We start from the raw sequence: 23,462 nt of genomic DNA, 5'->3' as shown, positions 1-23,462 counted from the left end.
TTCAACAAATCAATGAATGACTTGGCAGGGTGCTAACAAACTGGTCTTTTCCTTAGCTGGCTTACCTCAGGGAACAGAACAGTCAGAAGAGAGGGTTGGCTGATGGAACCAGCGAAGTTAACCACAACTCTGAAAACACACCAAGCACTAATGGCAAGGTGAGCTTACTCAACAGCGTATAAGAAGTGGCATGTTTGTGAGAACCAAAGGGCAACAAAGTTGCTCATGTTTTACAAATGTCTAGAGGATTAAATAGTTTAATTTGCTGTGATATTGTAATGTATTGTAGTGAACATGATCAGGTAGAATTGTTCTGTTCTTATCAGCTTTAAGAATGAGAACAATTACAAGTATACAAATAATCCTGCGTGTTACAGTTTCAAAATACATGTGTGTTATTTTAATTTTAAATTTTCATTCCCTTTAATTGATTAAAATGATGAAATAGAATGTGCTACACTGTGTCATACAAACAAACAAATTACAAAAATTAGAAAGCGGGTATCCTGCAGTTTTCTCTGTACTTCAATTAATAATCTTTATCAGCTTCTCATTGTCTGAGGACAATCAACTCTCAGGAGTTCAAATCCATTCCAAGTCCTGTCTTGCAGGCAGTGATCATTTGAATTTTCAGTGCAAGATGTTTACATTTTTCTCATCACAAGTCTTTAATTTACTCAAACTTCTTGATTATCAAATAGCCAACAATAACAGCACAACGCTCATCCAGGAAAAAAACACAATATTCTGTATATACATCTTAAAGTCGATGTCAATCTGCCCACAGAGGTCATCGGACGGTTCGTCGAGCCAGGAAGACGAGTCTGCACCTGGATTCGGTAAGGTTGGCGAGCTCCAGGAGGTAATGGACCGTCAGATGGCCGATTTGGGCCAAATGAAGGAGCGCATGGCTGCTATGGCATCACGCATCACTGAGCTGGAGGAGGACCTGGACACAGCCCGAAAGGACCTTATTAAGTCTGAAGACATGAACACAAGACTACAGAGAGACCTCAGAGAGGTAAAGAGGACACGATCTGTTTGTAACGAAGAGATGTGTTGAAATATGAGTTTGCGACTTTGTACATGTGTGCATTGTTCACACACATCTGTCAATGTTTTTAGCACAGTTTTTATAGATTTTAACAGCGGAGTGCTTCAAAAGATCCAGTGCTCTATAAACATGATAACATGACATTAAACATTGCACAGCAGGACAGTATAAGCAGCGTTAACATGTTTGCTCATGTTTGAGTACCAGGATTCTTTTAGTGCCTTGTCTTCTTCTCATATTCGTGTAAAGATGCCCAATCAGAAGGATTCCTGTCACAAAGGCTGAGAACTCTAAAGCAATATGTTTATGCATACAGTCTATGGCTCAGAAGGAAGACATGGAGGAGAGGATTACCACTCTAGAGAAGCGCTACCTGGCAGCTCAGCGAGAGGCTACCTCTGTCCACGACCTCAACGACAAGCTGGAGAATGAAGTGGCCAATAAAGACTCCCTCTACAGACAAGTAGGTCCCGTGCTGTTTGTTTAAGACTGTATAAAGCCACCACAACTCAGATAATCAGTTAATTGTGTGTTTGGCATTAGAGAAAATTGGATCAGTTTGTTTGTAATTTGCAGTCATTTCATCATATTGCTATTGTCTGCAAGCGCCCACACACTTTAATCTGGTATGCAGACAAGTGAGGAATTTATTGTTTGAGTCTCAGAGTTGGCTGCCAGCAGGAATTGCCTGCAGTTGTCAGACTCCTATTGAGGAATTCTTGCTGTATTCACACACTGAGCAGCGCAGCAGGCTCTTAATGGGAAGCCTTGAAGACACTGGCTTGTTTCTTTACAAGTACTCAGTGGAGATGGAGATGTCTTTCTCCTCCTCTCTTGGTTTTTGTTTGTCTCTGTGTCATTTTGATTGTTCTGTCACTCGCTTCCTGCTCTTCCCACCCTCGTGCATCCCTTGACCCCATCTCCCTTTTGTCTTTCTTTTTCTGCCCCTGTGCTAAAGTGTGTTTTCTGGTACTCTCTGCTCCTTGTGGATCTGAAAGCCACCTTTGAGACTGGAATGAAGGGACAAAACAGTCTTAAACGTATTTGCTCATGACTGTTTGGGTTTGATTTGTTTGTCGTAGACTGAAGAGAGAAACCGGCAACTTCAGGAAAAGCTGGAACTGGCTGAGCAGAAGCTGCAGCAGACCATCCGGAAGGCAGAGACACTGCCAGAGGTGGAAGCAGAGTTAGCCCAGAGGGTCGCTGCTCTCACAAAGGTATCAGCATCTGCACCTTTTTAAAACTACTGTTCATTTGTAATTGCATTTCTGTGTATATATGTATTTATTTTAAATGGAGCTGACTCAAAATTGCATCACCTCATAATACCTGAATAAAGGTACAAGTTTGCGTAACGTCACCAGATATGTTAAAGAGGTTCCTTTACAGCAACTCTGCATGGAAGCTGCTGAGGAAGCCATTATTTATGTTCCTCCAAATATTCACAGTGACCTATTTTTAGAAACTCAGCTCCTGTTCTTATCCATTTATAGTTAGAATCTTTATTTTGGACAAAACATCCTGCTGCATAACTGCACTGCAACAGCATCATATCACCTTATTAGTATTTTGTCTGGCTCTCTGTACATTTTTGAATGTAGTGTTTTTCATTGGTCTACTCATCTGAACCTTTTAATGTTTATCAGAAAGTGAGTAGAATCTACAAAGTCATCTTTCTCTAGTCTGTCCGCCCCTTCTGTTTCTTTGTTAATTTAATTAGTGCCATTCATTTCATTTATTTACGCCTGTTTAAAGACTCAGAAACAAACAGAGAAAAGAAGCAGACTGCCGTGTCTCATCCCTGCATTTTTAATTTGCATTTTATTTCCTCTTTGAGTGGTGCTTAAACCGCACACTTAATATACAGAATACAGCAGAGACACAGACACACTTAGAAATGACTGCCCTGGTTTCTTATGTTATTTCATTTGTGCAACTTGCAACACAGGCTTTCTCCCTTCAGCAACTAACTGAAATTGTGCTCAGTCTCTTGAAATGTTTGCATTATTATCCTGTTCTCATTTGTGTCTGTCATGCTGTCTTTGTGTGTTCTTCATGCTGTTCCTACCACCTCCGTCTTTAGTGTGTTCTGTGTGGCTCTAAAGGCACTAAGATATTGAAGAAGGTAGACCAGCTTTATCCAGACGGCTAAACCAATCCTTTTTGCTTACTGGGAGGTTCACTATCCCTTGTTGCTGAATTTAACCAGACCAATAGCAAATCTAGTGTGTTTAGATTTTCAGATGAAATCAAGCCAAAATAATCAAATGTACCTGAAGTCTGTGAAACAAAGAATACATTCCTGGTTAAGTGCAGTTTCAAACTTGATCAAAATACTCCGTCAAACCTGAATCGTAGCTGTGATCTGGCTTTATCTGTACAGCTTCTGTGTTTGTGCTTCATGTGCTAGTAAGCGGTGTTGATAGTTCGTGGTGATACCCTTCGTCTCCTCTCCTCTGAAACACAAGGCACCTAGTTTTTGGTGTCTTGACACAAACAGGAAGTTCCAGCTGATTTTCTCAAAGACTTATGGAGACCCCACCTATAAGAGCTACAAGAAAACTAGATCAGGCTGTGTTGCCTGTTGGCTTTTGCATAAATCTAAATGTTTTAGGAACCGGTAACCCTCATAACCCAGGTGTGTAGTCAGTGGTGAAACTTAGATAAGGCTGCCATACGGTAGATCTGCATTATGGGACGCATGAGCTGCTTTATTATTTTTGGGTTGTGTTACAGTGCATGTTTTTGGCTTTTTGCTCCTTTTAAAATATGTAAATGTTGGTGACTTCATCCTTTCGAAGGACCTGTTCTCATCATGTCAAACACAGGAAAAAAAAAAGTATGTTGAACCTTGAAGCAGTACAATAAAAAGACTTTTAGCAAGGTCCTTCTCCAGGATGGATGGTAGAGGGTTTGGGATAGTAAGGTCTGGCTTTAGAGATTTTCAGCCCTGCGTGGATTAAATACATGAAATCAGAGAAACATATTTGTACAGATTTGTAGTTTTTTCTCATTAACCTTTGTTTTCAGGCAGAGGAACGCCATGGCAATGTTGAAGAGAGACTGAGGCAGCTGGAGGCCCAGCTCGAGGAAAAAAACCAGGAGCTGCTCAGGGTGAGAACGAGGGGAAATGTTCTTACTGGAAGCTTGATTCTCATTGCATTGCTACAGCTGTGCGTTGTATAAAAATGTTGCTATTTTCGTAGGCACGGCAACGGGAGAAGATGAATGAGGAGCACAACAAGCGTCTGTCTGAGACGGTGGATAAGCTCCTCTCAGAGTCCAATGAAAGACTTCAGCTTCACCTCAAAGAGAGGATGTCTGCCTTGGAGGATAAGGTAGAGCACTTCTCTAGTGCCTAATTCTAAAGTTAGGCTGATGAACAAAGACGTCGGCAAGCTGAGGACACAGTATTCATAGCTAACTAACTAAATAAATATTTGTTGTTCCTGTTAAATCTGTGTCGCATGGCTAGTCATGTGTCATGTTAAGCATTTCTTATCATTCCTGTTTCTCAGAATGCCCTGATTCGAGAACTCGAGCACACCAAAAAATTAATTGAGGAGTCCCACCATGAGAAAGTAAGGAAATAAAAATAAAGAATTCCTCCTGTTTGTGTGTTTTTATATTTTGGCTTGTTTTTTCTAAATTGTTCTATAGCAGTGGTGGTTTTTCCTCTTCATGGCTACAGTAGGTAACAAGAATATCTGTAACATGCTCTCTCTCATAGGAGCAGCTCTTAATCCAAATTGAGACTATGAGGGCAGAGAATGAGCAGGGAAGGAGCAGGAGCAACTCGCTACTGCATGGGTAAGCTAGTGAAATGATTTGACTTTTATATCTCGCTGGGAAACTATGAGGAACTCAGGTGGTTGCTTAACACTTTGTCCAGTGTTATGTCAAAACGTCCGTGGTCAAGATACTGACCCAAAAAAGTTTCACATGTCATTGGTGATGGCAGTATGCTATACATTTAATGGCCACTTTATTGGGCGATATCTAGTGTTAAGGTCAGAAATGTACATACACTTATTCTGGATAACGTGATGAGGTTTCACCCCAGCCAGACACCTTTGGCATCCATCAACAGACTTGTAGCATAACTGTGGATTCATATTTAACCACTAGAGTTGATTTTAATTGTTTGGTTTCCTACCACAGACCTTTTAAGCAGAGTCCATAAATTTTCCGCAGGGTTAAGTGTTTGGGAAGTCTAGTCCAGAAGCTTATTGTTTGCCTGCCTTATCCATCCAAAACAAGTTTGACTATGTGTTTGGTATCACTGTCCCAAACACATAGTCATCCTAACTGTGTCCAAATTTCAATTGTCCAGCTGTTGATTTAAAGTAAAGTTGAAGAATTTAGAGGTACTGTGTAGGGCTGCCATGATTAGTCGACTAGTCACGATTACGTCGACTATCAAAATCGTCGACGACTGATTTAATAGTATTTTTTGGAAAATACGGCACACTTAAAATCATCCTTTGATTTTAAGTGTGCCGTATTTTCCAAAAAATACGGTAATAACGACGGCCCGCTAGCATGCGCTACCAAAAATAGTGCTTTGCTGTGTATCTGACGGACGAAAGCCAAACCAGTTCCACACCACTGAAGCTGCAGCATTTTACAAACCAGTTCTGGTTCATCCGTTTCATTCAACGATCCACTTTTGCTCTTCTCTTTCTGCGTCGCCGCCATGTGCGTATGAAAACAAAGGCACTGCACATGCGCATTTCACCCATATTCTATGGCGATATTTCATTTTCTTATCGTTGCCCAACATTACACCGGTATTACCGTGAACGGTATGATATGGCCCAGCCCTACATCCGACTATAAAACCTTTCTCCAGAAGACGGCACAGTGACACGGTGGTTAGCACTGTTTTCACAGAAAAATCTTGGGTTCAAATCCACCTGTTTGGGTTGTCTTTGTGTGAGAAAACCAGAGTATCCAATCTAAAGACATGCTGTTTGAAAATGCCTCATTGAGGTCAGAGGAGAAAGAACAGTTTGCTTTAAAATGATAGAAAGAAAAGAGTAACACAACCAAGTTACAGAGAAGAACATCAAGAATCAGAATCAGAATACTTTATTAATCCCGAAGGAAATTAGGGTTACAGCAGGCAGCACGCTAATGGCGCATGCGCACTTACAAAGGAACCTTCTGACCAACTTTACACAAACATCACATTGGGGAGACATGTCAGAAAGGTCGGCTGATAGGAAAAAAACAACAAAAATACATAACATGAGGTAAGAGGAGGAGGAAAAAAAACTCCACTCAGACTGAGCTCCTAGTGGGAGAACAGTTTGATAACAGAAAAAACACCTCAGCACAAAAAGCACATGACTGTCAATACACCATAGAAACACAAGACAAGCAACAAGGGCGGGTAAGGGTAAGAGAGAGCCGGTGTAGACAGCGCATCCGGTCCTGCAGCATGTCTGCGCTGGTCCAGTTGACTGCCATGCCATGTGCTGGGCACAAGCATCGAAGGCGTTTGGAAAGGGAGGGGGGATGAGTGTGTGCATATCAGTGTATGTGTGTGTTCGTGTCCATAGTTCAGCTGAGACAGTGTCCTTCGCCCCGCCAGGCTAAGAATGTTGAACCCTGAAGCAGTGCAGCTAAAAGACCACACATGGTCTGATGACTCTTGATTTCTGCTGCATTCAGATAGTAGGGTCACAAAGTAGCTTAAAAAACATGAAAGCATGGATCCATCCGGCCTTAGAGCTATCCTGTTCAGACTGATGGTGGCCTAATGATGTTGGGAGTATTTTTTGGGCATAGTTTGGACTTCTTAGTACCAGTTGAACATTGTGTAAACAACACAGCCTACCTGAGTATTGTTGGTGACCATATCCCCTTTATAACCACAGTGTAGCCAACTTCAGCACAAAACACATCATGTCACAAAGCTCAAAAACGTCACTGGCCTCCAGTGGCGTTAACGGTCACCAGAGCTCAATCCAGCAGTGTGTAATGCTGTTATGTCAATAAAGTATCAGGGGACAGTTTCCAGCATGCTGTTGTAAAAAGTTCTGGAGGTAAAATGTGCTCCAACCTGGTTCTAGACATGTGTAACTAACAAAGTGGCCAGTAATTGTATTTCTACCATAAAGCTTCATTTTATTTACTTAAATGTTTATTTTTTATGTAGCATAAAATACATGCTTTGCTTATGACGATGGTGTAGCCTCTTGAACTGAACGTCGCATAAAGCAGGTAATTTCTATCGAGGCTAATATAACAACCATAGGCATTTCACGTAATGGCCATTTCGTTCTGCACCAAGTTGCAGCTGCACGACTGCAACCTAATGTTCTCCAAAATCAATACAGTACAGTGTTGATATTAACAGACCGGCCACAGACGCTGCAGGAACTGTTGTTTTCCCGTCCAATTTGTCAAAATGTCAGATGGCCTACAGATGTGACTGAAATCATTCAGTCATTGACTGAAAATATACACCTGATGTAACCTCTTAGTTTTCTATTGATTCATGAATGACTTTCATTGGTGTGACTGTGTTTTTCAAGGCGGTCTCAGCTGGGCAGCACCCCAGATTTCAGATATCCAGTGTCGGCCTCTTCGATGATGGACAGTAACTCGGACCATTATGGCAGCGCTCTCGTCCTGAGACGGCCTCAGAAGGGACGCGTGGCAGCGCTACGGGATGAACCTTCCAAAGTAAGCTCACACCTGCAGACATAAAGCAGTTAAACGACAGATCTGGTCATTCATGTTTAATTAATCCACTATTTGAGAACATCTCTTAGCTGTTTGCCTTGTACGGCTTTTTCTTTCTTTCCTGTTTCAGTCTAATGTTTGAGTTCTCTGATGCTTTTCTTCTTCTCCCCCGCTTCTTTGTTTGCTACTATTACGGACAATCAGCGACATGTAAGTCAGTGTGCCTGAGATAACAGTGACGGTGTCTGTGTGCTGCATCAATGACAAACACCCTAGGATCTAACTATGTATTGCTCTGTTGCCTGACATCCTCTCACATGCCTGCTGCCTGCTTTCTCCAACCTTTTGATTATTTTCTCCATACTGTCTTCTTTCCTGGTATCTTTCTTTCCTTCTCTCCATTCTCATTCCCTGTTTTATACCTATGTGTATAAATGTAGGTGCAGACTTTAAATGAGCAGGAGTGGGAGCGCATGCAACAGGCTAATGTGCTGGCAAATGTGGCACAGGCCTTTGAGAGCGACATGGACGCCTCAGACCTGGAGGAGGATCGAGAGACAGTTTTCAGCTCGGTGGACCTGCTGTCCCCCGCTGGCCAGGCTGATGCACAGACCCTTGCCCTGATGTTGCAGGAGCAGCTGGATGCTATCAACAATGAAATCAGGTACCACTATAACAAGCACACACTTGTCTCATGTAACCCCATTTCCATGTAAATATTGCCATATTTTCACCTTTCTTTCACTTGCAGAATGATCCAAGAGGAGAAGGAGAGCACCGCTATCCGGGCAGAGGAGATAGAGTGCCGGGTAGGCAGTGGTGATAGCCTTGGAGGACATTTCCGCTCCATGAGCTCCATCCCTCCGTCGCTATATGCTGGCTCGTCATTGGGCGGTTCTCCACCCGGCTCTGGCCACTCCACTCCGAGGCGCATTCCCCGCAGCCCCAACAGAGAACTGGATCGAATGGGTGTCATGACCTTGGTAACTTTTCTTTTACCTTCCTGTAATGAGTATCACAATTTCCTAAACATACATTTTTTAGAAAGCCCCTTTGAGATATACATCACTGTAAGACTAATATTAATTTCTCTGATTACAATTCCTGATATTTTAAAGCTGTTGTCTTAATTTGCTGTCTTTGTTTTTTAGGATTATTATATAATTAAAACAAGACCGGCCTTCAATGTTGCTTTTATGTTTTATCAGTGTGATCGTCTGCTTCTATTTGTATGCATGACTTTGTAACAGTTTACATATATAACTGCGCCCTGCCTGTAGCAGTATTGCTATGACCCCTACGTCACCCAGAGCTCCCTCTCCCATCAGACAGTAACTTATCTGCCTTATGGTACAACTGGCTTCAGTGCCCCACTTCAAGCCAATAACTTTGCACCATACTTCCAGGTACCTGCCCATCTCCCCACAGCTCCTTCATTCCCTTCTTGGGTGGGTGCAGTCTGCCACTTCCTGTCTCTTCTGATCCTTTTGCCAACTTCAGTGCAAACAGGAAACTTTTTCTCTGTGTTAAATCCAAATCGTGGCTCTGGGGTTTTGTATTTGTTTTTTTGACTGCTTATAAAAGTCATCAAATGGAGACATGCTTGTAATATTTTGTGAAAGCCAAGGAAAACCTCAGTTAGCCTCTTTTTAGATTATTATTTGGGCATTTTAGTCTTTATTTGACACTAGAGCAGTAAGGGGCGGGGGGCAGGTCGGACTTGAAGCCAGGCTTATTTTTTCCTTTTATTCTCACTTACACATCTGATTCATTGACTTGTGTAAACGCAGAGTAACAAAAGACACAAAGCTGTGAGTGTGGATGTTCAGGCTTGTCCCGGTCTCCTGTCAGCATTCAGTATTCCTCAATAGGAAAATCATAACAAGCACACCTGAAATGCTAAGCTGAATTCCATATATTTAAAACATCACCAGGAACCAGCTAGTACTCTTTTTCAAAGTTTGCTTTATTTTTGGCAAAGCGTCTGTTTAGGCTGCCACTTAATATCTCTTTGGTTATTTTTTAACTTAAGAAACAAGGGCATCCCAAATTCAAGATCCTGATTACATTAAAGACACAGACAACTGACTCTGTGTGCCAGCTGATATGACAAGAGGTGCACATCTGTTTATTTTTGGCTTCTCTCGCTGCATTCAGTTTCGTATTGGTTCTGTGGAACTGTAAAACCACTGGTTACCCTGTTAACCCTGCAGCTGGAGTTACTCCAGCAGTACTTGCATTTGTTTGGTTGTTCCAGATGTTTGAGTTGAGTGTCCCTTTAACGTTTGTTTGTTTGTTCAGTGTGTGTTGAAGTTACTTATACTAATGAAGTTGCTTGATTGCAGAGCAGCAATTTACATCTGCCCTGCTTAAAATCAGGCATTTAAACAATTCAAGCAGTTTATTGAAGTAATGCTGTAATACATTAGACATGAAGGGAGTCTTTGTCTTTGAGTCTGGCAGATCATGTCGTCAGTTTTACATTTATAAATCTTACTTGGGTTAAAAAAATCACAAGATTATCATTAATGCATAAGTAGACACATAAATAGACACTCCAAGAGGAAAGAAAACAATTTGGGTAATTAAATTAATTTTCTGCTCACCCATCAATTTCCTCTTCCCGTTTTCCTTTTATAGCATACGCTCTTCCCTGCTTTGGCCCCTACAGTGTCAGCTGAGCAAAGGAAATGAGTGATTAGATACTTTCTTCCTGGGGCAGGAAAATTCCTGCAGAAATGTGGCACAGTGATGGTTTATTTGCTCTGCTAATGCCAGGTCTATGTGGAATGCAGAGGGGTGGGGTGGGGGGGATCTGTCCTCCACCACTATTGGTGCAGAGTGGAAAATATGACGAGAACAGCTGTGCTCATAAATTCAGGTGCCGTACAGTTATTGTTACACACACACACACACACACACTATAGCATCACCTGTGATTTCAAATGCTGTTTAGCATGAGTAGTCAGCTAGCTGCTTGGCATCTTAATTGATTTATCAATGCAAACAAATGTTATAAAAGCTTTTATCCCACTCAAATATTGGTGGTGGTGTAATTGTGAGCTAGACTGCACCCAGCCTACCTTGACCCAACCTTCAGCTTGGTTTTTGCAGTGTCTCCTCCCTTGGGTGTGGTGGTACTCCTGCAGACTTTAATTTCCCAAGAACTACCTTTCTTAATTGCACAATAAAAACAACAGCTTCTCTGAGTCTGCGTGTGTGTCTCTGCCTGTGTGTGCGCACACGGATAACTGTTCTGTGTATCTTCGTGTGATTTTCTGCTCTTGTCTCTTTGTGCATGGCTTGATTCCACCGCTGATCTGTTGTGTATTACTAACTGCTTCTCTCCTCTCTCCCTTTTTGCCACACTTCAGCCTAGTGACCTGCGCAAGCACCGCAGGAAGGTAAACTAGAGACCTGCTTTCCCGAGCTTTGTGAGGGACCTGTTTGCTATGTAACATCTCCCACCCCCAAGTTTAATCCCTAATGTTTACTTTCAGTTTCCCCATCCCATCCTTAAATCCTCCATCCGTTGGAAATATGCAGTCCTGTTTTTGAATGCCTCGATTGTTTGGGGGGGGGGGGGGGGTGTAACAGTGCTGCAAATAATACGTTTCCTTTCTTCATATTGAGTTTTAAGTAATGTATTTTCTATTATCAAATCAAACACACGTCTGTTGCAGGCAATCTCCAGCATAACATTTTTGCATTACTGGGCCTCCAGGCCAGCACCTCAGACTTTTATTGCACTTTAGTGTCATTTCTTTTACTTATTTTAACACTGCTGTGGTGCTTCACCTGTAATAATCAATCATAATTTATTAGTATGTAAGGGACTCATTCTTTAGAATGCGTCTAGTGGAATAAATGCTATCTCTGACTTTAAAATAAAATCACCCCTGCATATTGCAGCCATCACAGCAACAGACAAGGATGGAGGCTCCTGCCAACCTGCAGCAAAGTTTACAAAAAGATGGTGGTGTACAAAGCAAGTTTGTTTGCATCAAAACAGCTAGAGTTTTAACTTGTTCTCCTTTGAGTTTTTCTGTCTGTGTGAAAAACAGTGAAGGGATAATTTTCCAGCAAGTAGTCTCTAATGTGTGTAAATTAGTGTTGCCCTCTAACTTACACACAATATAAAAACTTCTACAAGGGTTTGAGCTGTCACTTGAGAAAGGATCATGACAAAAAACAAAATAAATCAGTTAAATTTGAGAAAAAGAATTGTTGATGCTTACAGAGGATGAAAATACAAAATTATTACAGTATTTTCAAGTTTCAAGAACTGGTGTGAGAAGTATCATCAACAATCAGAGACCTAGAACAACTACCAAGACATTAGTGAGTGACTTAGCCAAGTAGGAAATTGTAGTCTCAAAGCAGACGATGACTAGAACGCCGCATGGGAATGGACAGAGGTTGAAGACTAAGGAAAACTTGATTTTCTACAGAAGAGATACCTTTGAGCCAAATTGAAGGATGCTGAAAACAACCTGGAGAACGATTATGTATGCTGGAAGGGCCTCTTTTGGTCAGATGAGCTCTTTGCTTATGATTTGAGAAAGAAGGGTGAGGCGTGTGACCCAAAGAACACCACCCCAGTAGTGAAACACGATAATGGGAATATTATGCTGTGAGGATGCTTGAGTGTGTCTAGAACTGGGAATCTCGTCAAAGTGGGAGAAATCATTACGGAAAGATGTGACGATTTTGAACAAAAACCTCAAGTAGTCTGGGTTGTGGCTCTGTCTTCCAGTGTCTTCCAATACAACAATGACCCAAAAAATATTTGGCTCCAGGTCAAGACCATCAAATCTGAAGGAACTTCAGACATATAACAGGAGGTCTTGGTTAGCTTTTAGTTTACATTGTACAAAATACACTAAAGAAATATTTACTTACCTGGTGAACTGTTTAAGAAGTGCTAATAGCAGGTTCCAGGTTTAATTTTGAGGCAGGACTTTTCCCACGGATCCCTCCTATATGTTACATCAGTGACTGGTTAATACCATAATTAGAAGCCAGGATCTGTCAATCATTCTTCATTTTTCCCTCCACATTAAAAACACTCGTAGCAACTTTGGTTTCTTTTTTGTTTGTTTTACAGTGTTCATCACTTCGAAGTTCGTTCTCTTTTGGGAGACTGAGTTTCATTCTCCTTTTTGCCTTTGTGAAATTACACTGCACACAGTATTCCCACTAAATAATTGATTGTTCACAGTACTGTATCTGTTACCAATATCCAGTCTGTATGGATTGTTCATAGTCCACATACAGTGTAGCCTCTTGGTGTGTATTATGAACAGTAGGGTTTTTTCATTGTTGTTTTTTTGTTCCATTAATGTTTCTCTGTCTGTGTCATGCAGTCTACTCAAGATGATAAGGCTACTATTCATTGTGAGACGTCACCCCCCACTACTCCACGTTCCATCCGACTGAATAGGGAGGTGGGCCACGCCGCTAGTCACGAGGACATCCGAGACATCCGAGGGTAAGACGTGCATTTTTATCCAGGAAAAATTGTTTTAGTGTTTCTGGGATTTAAACATTTGTTTCTTCTTTCTCTATCTAATAACTTAACCCTTATTTGTGTAGGCTGAGCAGCCTGCAGGATGGACAGGGCAGTAACCCAAGCAGTAGCAACAGCAGCCAAGACTCTCTCAACAAAGCAGCCAAGAAGAAAAGTATCAAGTCATCCATTGGACGCCTGTTTGGGAAGAAAGAGAAAGGTCGGCCCAGCATTCCTGGCAAGGATCCTGCCAGCCAAGGTCAGACACTAGCAGCAGTGCTAAGCCGATGTTCTGGACATGTATGCTACTAATAGTGATGAGTTTATGATCTATGTTAGATCTCTGAGCTCAATGTTATGTTCTAGCTGGCACTCCCGAGGCAGAGAGCTCTCCGAAGGATGGCTTGGGTGTGGGCACCCTTGGTGGTCCTGCAGAGAAAAACAGGAAGCTACAGAAGAAGTAAGTGTCTGTATGACAGTCCCATCCCTTCCAGTGTTTATGCAGAGTAAGAAAGCAAATATAGAGGATAAAAGGCTCTTGTAATTGTGCAGATATCAGTCTGTGTTGTTGTGCTGCAGTCCAGGGCTGCCTCACAAGCTCTTTCTGGCTCACGTGCACAGCCTTTCATTCCACCCCACGCCATTTCCATCGCAATCATCTCTCACATCTCCTGTTTTGTTTTGGGGGTTTTTGACACTTTCATTCTTAGTTTTGTTCAAGCAAATTGCAAACACCATAAATGTTTTGCTGTCACATGGCCCTTCAATAATCATCAGTTCATTCTTTCTCTTTATTTTTTTTCCTTCTTTTTCACATTTTGTACCACCCCCACTCTCTCTCATTCCATCTGTAGTCCAAAGACTGGGTAAGTTGGCTCATGTTGCTTTTTGCCTTGCCCGATCTTCTCGCATTTGGCTTCACATTGACCTCACCAGTAACCCTGCAGACCCCGACCAAGTATCTCTTTGAATGTCTGATAGATTTTCCATGCTGCTTTTTATCCTGCTTTCCATAGTGGAGCATAACTAACAGGAATGTGTGTGCACTGATTGTAGTGAGTGCAGGATTTTCCTATCGCAGTTTTCCTTTTGGAGCATGACGTTATGCACTACAGCCATAGGAAAAATGGAAGTTGGCTCTTTGCGTGTGTTCTTGTCCATAAAATAAACATTAGCATAGTGTTACGTCCCTCTGCAGCTTCTAATCATCTCAGCCGGGTCGTAACACATAGTTATATTTTTTTGTTCCTACACTCCTTTATTTACGTAAAACTGAATTGTTACTTAATAACGTGCTTTTGGACATTTCTGCCAACTCTTTAAAATGGATCTGCTAAACAGATGGTGAGCTTGTTGATGGTGTGGCACACAGCTACATCTAGTGGAACACTGAGTCTTTCTTGGGTTCAGGTCCTGTGTTTGTCCCCTCCCCCTTTCCCCTTTCTCTCTCTTTCACTCAGTATGCATGTCAGCTAATGTCTTGGGGTTTGTGTGTGCATAATGGGATTTTGTGACAAACATTTGGATCTGTGGCTGTGAATATTTTGGTCCTTGAGCAAGTGAACCACCAAGTTGGCTTTCACATGTATTGTGTCTTCCAGGCATGAATTACTAGAAGAGGCTCGCAGACAAGGCCTCCCGTTTGCCCAGTGGGATGGACCAACTGTTGTGGTTTGGCTGGAGGTACAAGACCAACACAATTCATTTTAAAAGCAGTAAACTCAGTAGCATGTCTAAATCATTAATCCTGTTTAACTGTTGCTAATCTGTCCCCTTCTGGCCAGCTGTGGGTGGGCATGCCAGCCTGGTACGTGGCTGCATGCCGTGCCAATGTGAAGAGTGGAGCCATCATGTCAGCACTATCAGACACAGAGATCCAGCGGGAGATTGGAATCAGCAACCCACTGCATCGTCTGAAGCTTCGTTTGGCCATCCAGGAAATCATGTCTCTCACCAGCCCTTCAGCCCCACCGACCTCCAGAACGGTACCCGTCAGTGCATTCATACCTGCAGCTGGACCACTGTGCATATTTAACACTGATCACATTTCTTACACTTTCAAAGTCTTGATGATACTTTTAAGCACTGTCACATTCATATCATCTCATTAGCATGACACTTTTGACTGCCTACATACTTAACATGTACTAATGCTTGAATCCAATTTCTACTGGTTTCATCTGAGTTCAGTTGCTAACAATGAATGAAACAAATGCTTCATAGTTTTTTCTCCATTTGGCTCTCTTTCTGGCCTTCACCACTCTTCCCGCTTGGCGCATTTCTGATTGGTTGGTGTCAAATGATCAGACCACAGGAAACGTTTGGGTCACACATGAAGAAATGGAAAGTTTGGCAGCCACGCCTCCCACGGTTAGTCTACCCTGATTGGCTGGGCACTGGTGGCTTCTCACATCTATGGTTGTGGTTGAGCTTTGTTTCAAGTTGTCTTCAGTATTGCCAGACTTCACTTATTACATTGGATACGTCCAGTATGAATTTGGCTGCGTGCACGATCACTGAGTGTCTTGAAACAAAGCCTTTTTCGTTCCCCTAGTGGGCGACTTCTTTGTTGTTCTTGGATTGGGCTCATGCTCTTCTTTAGTCCTTGTACAGTATATGTATGTTTCACCTTTTGTATAGCTTTCACCTTACATGGACATAGATGGAATACACATGAAGAACTACCTCCCACTACCAAAGTTAGATTGGGCTGTTTATGAAACATTGCCACTCATTAGTGGGTGATGTATAGCCAAAAGAATCAGACATTACACACACATTTGTCTGATACCAGAAATGCTTCTCTTTAATAGATCTGGTTGGGTTAAACCTTTTGAGGACAATTTAATGTCCTCAAAAGGTTTATAGGTTAATGTTTTATTCATTTATTTATTTTCATATTTATATATACCTCTGATCACCCAGCATTTGTATTTCCTGTTTGATGCCTCACCATTTGTTTGTCTGTTATTTTCCTGCTATTTTTACTGACTTGTTATTTTGTTTATTGCTTTATACTTTCCACTTGAAGCTTCTCTAACCCCAGCACTGCACACTAACCCCTCACCTTTCTGTTCTTCTCACCATGCTCACTCTAACCATGCTAACACCAGGAGGATGACGAGGGTAGCTGGGCCCAGGTTTGCATACGTTCTCCAAAACCCACCTATTCTCACCTGTGATTGTTTGTTTGTTTGCTTGTTTGTTTTGTTTTTTAAATTCGGTTATGATTGCCTTGTACTCCTTTATTCACAACAAGCACATTCTAGCACAGTTTAATTTGGAGCTTGTCTGCATACAGTTGCTACTATAGAGGTTTGCTCTTAGAGCGAAAGCAAACTGCTCCAAAAAACTCCAGCTGAATTTTTATGTATCCAGTTTAGTTGAGCAAATACATGATAATATAATAATGAAACAGTACACTATCTGCACAACAGCTGCTGAGAGGCGGTGCTGTAGTTCAAAGGAAAATAACAGTAAAATGAAACAGAGTAACCTTACACAATGATTTCTTTTAAATCTGTAGTGAGTTCATCCAATTAAAGTAAAAATATATCTATTTATTTAATTATTTTAAACAACTTTCAAAGATAAATCTATAAACATGAATAAATGGCTTTGATTATCTGCCAAATCAGATCTGATGCGTTAAACTAATAAGCTGTACTTCAACATCAGGCACGACTTAATCGTTACTTTCCTCATGTTCAATGCAAATAAATCATCCAAGAATATGCTTAATTAATATTTAGTATAAACCAAAACTTAGATCCTAATTCATTTTAGTGGTAAGAAACGAAACTTTCAGGGTTTTATGTTATAGTTTTTGAAATATTCATGTTCAGCAGCTGCCTCATGAAAGGTGAAAGAACAAAGCATTTTATTAATTGTAAATTAAATATGAATTTCATGTTTCTTCATTAAATGTTCATTCAGCTGGACAGCTGAGCACAACAATCGATTTGAGATGGAATGATCGGTTTGTTAGTAAAATAAGTAATGACAAGGGGCAAGATTGGTTTTTGTTTAGTTTTTTAAACATGTGTCTGAGAGGAGACGGGTCAAGTCAAAAAAATGAAGTCCACTAAAAGTTTACCAACCAATGTGACACGTGACGAAAGAGCCAACAGTCAAAGCAATGTTGGAGCTTTTCAGTTGACCACAGTCTGCAGCCAAGTCACAAATTAATACGAAGAAAAGCTGTGGGTGTATGTGTTAGCTTCCTTCACACTGTGTCAGCTTTCCTGATAGAAACCGGTGCACTGCCACTGATGTGTGGAGTCTTTTCACAGATAACTTGCTTCATTTTGCTTTGTGAATCAGGATTAGTCGACCTGATTATTTACATCCTCAGTGCATACACACACTTTGGTTTTGTCTTCCTTTGTCTCTACACAATAAAGAAAAAAATGTAAAGCATCCCTTCCTGGACTTATTCACTGTTGCCGGGCGACTCACTGGGTTCATCTAGTTGCTGAGTTGCAGATTTGTCTCCCACCTTTTACGTTCTTAGACTTTCTTAGATATTTTCTATAAACTGGTCATTAAACAGGTGGAAACATTGTTGATTATCATTCGAATATTTTCTTTTTTTTAATATATACATTTTTAATCAGTTTGCTGTTAAAACGGTTAATATACACCTGCTGTAATTAGCCTCTACCACGCCTCCATCTTTTTAGCCCACTCTCTCAAACACCAGCTAAGTCTCCTCTTCTCTGACTGTAGACTTTGGCGTACGGAGACATGAACCACGAGTGGATCGGTAACGAGTGGCTGCCCAGCCTGGGTTTGCCACAGTACCGCTCCTACTTCATGGAGTCGCTGGTGGATGCCCGCATGCTTGACCATCTAACCAAGAAGGATCTTAGGGGACAGCTCAAGATGGTGGACAGCTTCCACAGGTGAGACATAGATTCATTTTTATTAGCAGCAGTGAATATCTTGAAGAAACCACAGCCTACTACAATCATGCCACGCATACATGCAACTTTGTCCTTTCTGCCACTAGTCAAAAAGAAATAAAACAGCTTACTTTGGGGAAAAAGACGAGCACATCGTGGCAGATTAACAACTAAGAGGCTCCACAGTGAACGAGTGTGTGTGTTTGTGCTACAGGAACAGCTTTCAGTGCGGTGTGATGTGTCTGCGGAGGCTCAACTATGACAGAAAGGAGCTGGAGAGGAGGAGGGAGGAGTCCATGCTGGAGTTTAAAGGTAATACATGCTTTTTTCTTTCCTCATTAAAACAACTTGGTGTTATCGTGCGTCACTCATCTCTGTTTTGTGCTTTCAGATGTGCTGGTGTGGAGTAATGAGCGTGTCATCAGTTGGGTTCAGGCCATTGGTCTCAAAGAGTACAGCAGCAACCTTTGTGAGAGTGGCGTCCATGGTGCACTGCTCGCCTTGGATGATACCTTTGATCACAACGCCCTGGCCCTGCTGCTGCAGATCCCCACTCAGAACACACAGGTGCACAAAACCAAATGTTTATGATGTTTCACCATCCAGCTGTTGCTTTTCATATTTGAAGGCCCAAACATGGTCACTTTTCTCACATGAGAATCAGTTAGTCCCAACTCTGTCCAAAAAATCCTTTGTTAGAACTGCAAGTGCATTCTCACTACTGTTTATTCGGTTGCCTGTGTGGTCTATTTTCACAGCTGGCATGTTAAAAACAAGTGTAATTAGACTGCATCACACACGTTTGTTCTTGTCTAAATGTTTCCAGATGTGCAATTGTACAGACCAGTTTAAATAAAAGTGCCGATCCATATAAAAATAGAATTTCTGCAACCACCTCCTATAAAATAACTGAGATCCATCAGGTGCTTAAAGATACCTGTTAGTTACTCATTGCTTGCTTGGGCCAATGGGCTCCTCCCAAAGACCTTAAGCTTTGAGTTTGGTGCAGTGCCCGGGCCATACAAAGGAAATTGATGTACATTTATATACATTTAAATTTTACTTACAAGATGGGGTTTTTGTTTTTTTTGGGTTTTTTTGTCAAGCCATTGAGATAAGTGGCACTGTGCTCCATGTGTAACTGCAGTGCTGGTGTCAGCCTGACATGAGTGACCTGAGGTTTACATCTGAAAGCGCATAATTATATAGGAAGTTGCATGAGAACGGGAACTGCACGAAATGGGTTTTGATGACAGAAACGAGAGATTTAGTGAGGACCAAAGTTCATTTCAGATCAGCTGCTCAGCAGACAGGAGGATGAGGACAGTGCAGGTCAGCGCCAAGGTCTTCTGTTAATCTCATTCTTCTTCTTTTCCTTCCTCTATAGGCCCGGGCGACTCTTGAGCGTGAATACAGCAGTCTGCTGGCGATGGGCACAGACAGGAGAATGGAAGAGGTGACAAACACGGACATTTGCTGACTTGTTGACGCCGCTAAGTAACAATAAGAATATCTGTGGACTAAAAACGTCTCCTGTCTTTCCCCCCCTTTTTCTTTACCTCATCATATTCTAGGATGATGATAAGAACTTCCGCCGTGCTCCCTCATGGAGAAAGAAGTTCAGGCCCAAAGACATGAGGGGGATGTCCTTGGGTGCATCAGATACCCTGCCTGCCAACTTCCGAGTTACCAGCAGTAGTGCGGCATCTCCCTCGACTCAGCCAAAGAGGAGCCCGATGGATGGTAAGCAGAGAGAGCGGTGTCAGTGTGCGCATGGTGTGTGTGAGACGCTCTGTCGATGCTTAACATCTCCTCACGTGCACTCGCTTCTTTTTGGTTGGCTTTGTGATGATGCTGTGACTAACGGCATGTCTTTGCATGTGATTTCTGCCTACGTGGAAATACAGGAAGTCAGTCTATACAGAGGCTGGACACTGCCACAGTCAGGACCTACTCTTGTTAACACACAACGGTAAGACCGCACATGTCAAAAATGATGAAATCCTCAAATCAGAGACGTGTATGGCTATTTCTTCACTGCTGAACTGCTCCTCTATGCAAGCAGAAGTAGCTTTCTCGTACTGGAGGTCTCTGCTCTAACGCACGTTTTACGCATCTCTTTCCTGTTTCTCCCTCATCTCAACCCATCCACCCACCTCTCGGCTTCTGTCCTGCTTCCCTCTCACGTCCGGTGATCTCTCGCATTCCCTTCTCAGTTTATCCTCATTATTTCTATAGGTAACCGCTGGTCAGACGATGAAGGGGAATTCCCTGCATTCAAGACCAGGATGATGAACTGAAATAACTTGCAAGGACCCTACAAAGATATTTTGCTTCTTGCTGACATCACAGAGAAAGACTTTACTCACTAATTTCAGTATCCCTAGAAGAGCTTTTCTAGATTTACCTACATTTGTTATTATATATTTATGTAAACCAATGGGATTGTTGATTTTAGAATTTCTATGTAACCCCTTTTTGCCTCTCTCCTCTTAATCACCCCCCCACCTTTTTTTAATTTTATTTTAATAAAAGCAACATTTCTCCACTGTGCCCGCATTAAGCTCAACTCTCAGATGTATGTAACTGAATATTTCAACAATCTGGAGTTTGTATATTTCTACCAACAGACATTTCATCTAATCTTTTTTTATAATTCTGATTCAGTTGAACAGATGTATGTTTTTGTCTCTCATATTTGATTTGAATTCTAATCAATGAATTAATTCTCAAGTGACTTGGATACGTGATATAACTTAATTCATATCTTTGCCCTTTTTAACTGTTGTAATATTAGTAGCTTATTACTTGTGATTTAGTGTAAATGCAGCTCTTAGGTCAGTGGATGTGTGAATATCAGAGAAATTGCTGGAGTCGTCAAACCGTTTCACAAACTGCTCAACACTGTGAGTCCTCCATCGGTATTAAAATAACTGCTGGCAAGCCCAGGCGATGGTGACAACACATATCATGTGAAACGCAATATATTTCTCTCTTGTCTGTTTATTTTCCATACCTGTGATACCAAAATGAAACTCTTAAAGAATTAAAGCCATATAATTGTAGCAAGGATAAAAACTACAGAGGGCTACATTTGGATGCAAGTAAAAAACAACAGATTTCCAGGTTCTCTGCAGTTTACCTTGCATGCAGAATCCACTCCGCTTATATGCACGCTTATATGCACCCAATTTATCCCTTTAACAAAATCTTCCTCACCTCTGGAGAAATGCTCACTCGTGCAGAAGAACGTTAAACAAATGTGTGGATGACTCCAAAGTGTGGAAACTCCTTCAACGGACCAACTTCACTGAGGCCTCAGTCGATCCCCACTGTCACCAGAAGCCCCTGATGGTGGTGCAGTCCACCAGCAACCCTTTTTTAAAAACACTCTGTACAAAGATTTTATATCAAGCCTTACTGTTTAACTCCTCTCTGTCGTCTCTTCTTATTTATTATTACTCATTCGTGTTTTGTGGCGTCAGTAATGCTTCCAGAGCTACGTCTGAATGTTGCAGTGCTACTTACGTTTTTCCGTCTACACTCACAACACGGGTTCCAGCATAAGCCTTTGTGGCAAATGAGTCGGAACCGGAGACTTTTCTTTTCACTCTACATGTAGTTGAAGCTGACATTAGAAATGTTTTTTGTTTGTGATTTAGCCATTTATGCACAATGCAAATCATGTTGCTGTTTTTATTCCTGCTCTTCCTGATGAATCTTCTGATCTTGTAACAATGATGTACAGTCTGAGTACTTATAAACTATTTTTATCACAGTATTATTTATTGCTTACTTTCAATAAAATACTGAAACCTATTTTCCACTGCAAATAAAAGACTGAAGAGTTGTCTTTTCTGCTCCTCCTGCAGTGGACAGACGGTGTCCTTTAACAAAAAGCAGTGCGAGTTTTCCTGGATATTTAAGTATCCACGAGACTTAGTAATGTCTTTTTTATTATTATTATTAGATTGATACATTTCCAAAACCTTTCTGCCATCCATCTTCTTCCACATTTCTGGGGCCAGGCTGCGAGAGCAGCAGCCTTAACAGCCCATAACACTTTCTCCGCGGCCACCACTTCCAGCTTGTCCGGGTGAACACCAAGGCGTTTCCAGGCCAGCTGAGAGATACAATCTCTCCAGCATGTCCTGGATCTGCCCCCGACCCTCCTCCCGGTGGGACATGCCCAGAACACCTCACCCAGAAGGCGCCCAGGAAAACTGCAAATCGCTACCTTATCGTGGTGGAGGGGTTTGTGTGTCCCAGGGTTCCCAGGGGCTATGTAGTCCGTCGGGGCTTTTGTCCGCTGGTAGGGCCCTGTATGGCAAATTCATCATGGGTGAGGGACCCCTATGAGTAGAACATCAAGGGAACAGTTCACCCTGCCCAGGATGGGCTTACTGAGGCCCTGCCCTGGAGCGTGCCTGATGGTGAGCGTCTGGTGGCTGGGCCTTAGTCCATGGGCCCTGGCTGGACACAGCCCAAAAAAGGAACATGGGTCCATCCTCCTGGAGGCCCACCACCCGCATTAGGCACTGTAGGGGTCGGGTGCATTGTGTGCCAGGTGGGGGCTAAGAGTGGAAGCCCTGGTGGACTAATCCCTGGCTACCAACACCAAGACCTTTCTGCCCAAAACACAAATTCTAATAAAAATGGAGGTTTACCAAAATAATTTCACCTAACTACAATGGAAGTAGTTGCTGCATCATATATTACACCACCCTACATCAAAAAATAAAGGTTCTGCTGTTTTCCAGAAAATAGTTATTACCTAATTCAACGGTGAGCAATGTTCCCTCTAATTTTTCATGTGTCTGAGCAAACGCACAAACTCCCTGAGCGATCCCTTGGACCACTGTGAGCAACAGCAGACGTGTGCACTGTGGTGACGCCAGCATCGAATCCATGCAAGTTACATGGTTTATTAAAATAATAAAATTACAGCATTTACATTTATGTTAGACTACTTTTAATTAACTATTTTAGCCCACTTACAATGAAAATTTAAAAAAACAAAACAAAAAAATCTTGTTCATGACCTGTGTAGCATGTTAACACTATTGGAAGTAAAAATAACTTGAACTCCAATTTTGAAAACACAAGTTTCTTTTGTTTTTTTTTCATAAAGCTCTGACTTGTATTATGAGTCTGTGGTCTGGGAGAGAGTCTGTAACTCTGTCTGCAAAATACAGTAAATAATGACCAATGTTGGGTAATTAATTATATAGTTACTTCTTCAAAAAAGTTACTGAGTTTTGCAAACAACAAAGTTTTTTGCAGCTGTTTACCTAAAAATGCA

General features: G+C 41.8%; 1 protein-coding gene across 8 annotated transcripts in view; it reads left to right on the top strand.

The window, feature by feature from the left end:
- Positions 1-21,998, top strand: part of ppfia1 (PTPRF interacting protein alpha 1) — a 40,786-nt gene extending 18,788 nt beyond the window's left edge. Inside the window, exons 6-31 of one of the 8 annotated variants that reach the window (XM_085277951.1) lie at positions 57-158; positions 788-1,021; positions 1,371-1,517; positions 2,137-2,271; positions 4,085-4,168; positions 4,261-4,392; positions 4,573-4,635; positions 4,785-4,864; positions 7,597-7,747; positions 8,188-8,411; positions 8,499-8,730; positions 11,122-11,151; positions 13,114-13,238; positions 13,343-13,515; positions 13,623-13,716; positions 14,858-14,939; positions 15,041-15,241; positions 15,564-15,626; positions 16,370-16,396; positions 17,985-18,160; positions 18,375-18,472; positions 18,552-18,727; positions 19,548-19,616; positions 19,735-19,903; positions 20,068-20,132; positions 20,399-21,998. In XM_085277951.1, the coding sequence (XP_085134077.1) occupies positions 57-158; positions 788-1,021; positions 1,371-1,517; positions 2,137-2,271; positions 4,085-4,168; positions 4,261-4,392; positions 4,573-4,635; positions 4,785-4,864; positions 7,597-7,747; positions 8,188-8,411; positions 8,499-8,730; positions 11,122-11,151; positions 13,114-13,238; positions 13,343-13,515; positions 13,623-13,716; positions 14,858-14,939; positions 15,041-15,241; positions 15,564-15,626; positions 16,370-16,396; positions 17,985-18,160; positions 18,375-18,472; positions 18,552-18,727; positions 19,548-19,616; positions 19,735-19,903; positions 20,068-20,123 (3,123 nt within the window). In that variant the 3' untranslated portion in view covers positions 20,124-20,132; positions 20,399-21,998. Of the gene's footprint in view, positions 1-56; positions 159-787; positions 1,022-1,370; positions 1,518-2,136; positions 2,272-4,084; positions 4,169-4,260; positions 4,393-4,572; positions 4,636-4,784; positions 4,865-7,596; positions 7,748-8,187; positions 8,412-8,498; positions 8,731-11,121; positions 11,152-13,113; positions 13,239-13,342; positions 13,516-13,622; positions 13,717-14,857; positions 14,940-15,040; positions 15,242-15,563; positions 15,627-16,369; positions 16,397-17,984; positions 18,161-18,374; positions 18,473-18,551; positions 18,728-19,547; positions 19,617-19,734; positions 19,904-20,067; positions 20,133-20,376 lie in introns of all 8 variants that reach the window. The other 7 variants (XM_085277942.1, XM_085277933.1, XM_085277979.1 and 4 more) reach the window with 7 other exon arrangements.
- Positions 21,999-23,462: the final 1,464 nt, after the last annotated feature.

This window comes from Mchenga conophoros, linkage group LG1 (genome assembly GCF_057382185.1).
Source record: "Mchenga conophoros isolate Kocher_MC1m ecotype Shallow Benthic linkage group LG1, M_conophoros_male_GT1.1, whole genome shotgun sequence".
NCBI lineage: Eukaryota > Metazoa > Chordata > Actinopteri > Cichliformes > Cichlidae > Mchenga > Mchenga conophoros.
Note: the sequence above shows the minus strand (reverse complement) of the source record. Positions and strands in the feature narration are given on the sequence as shown.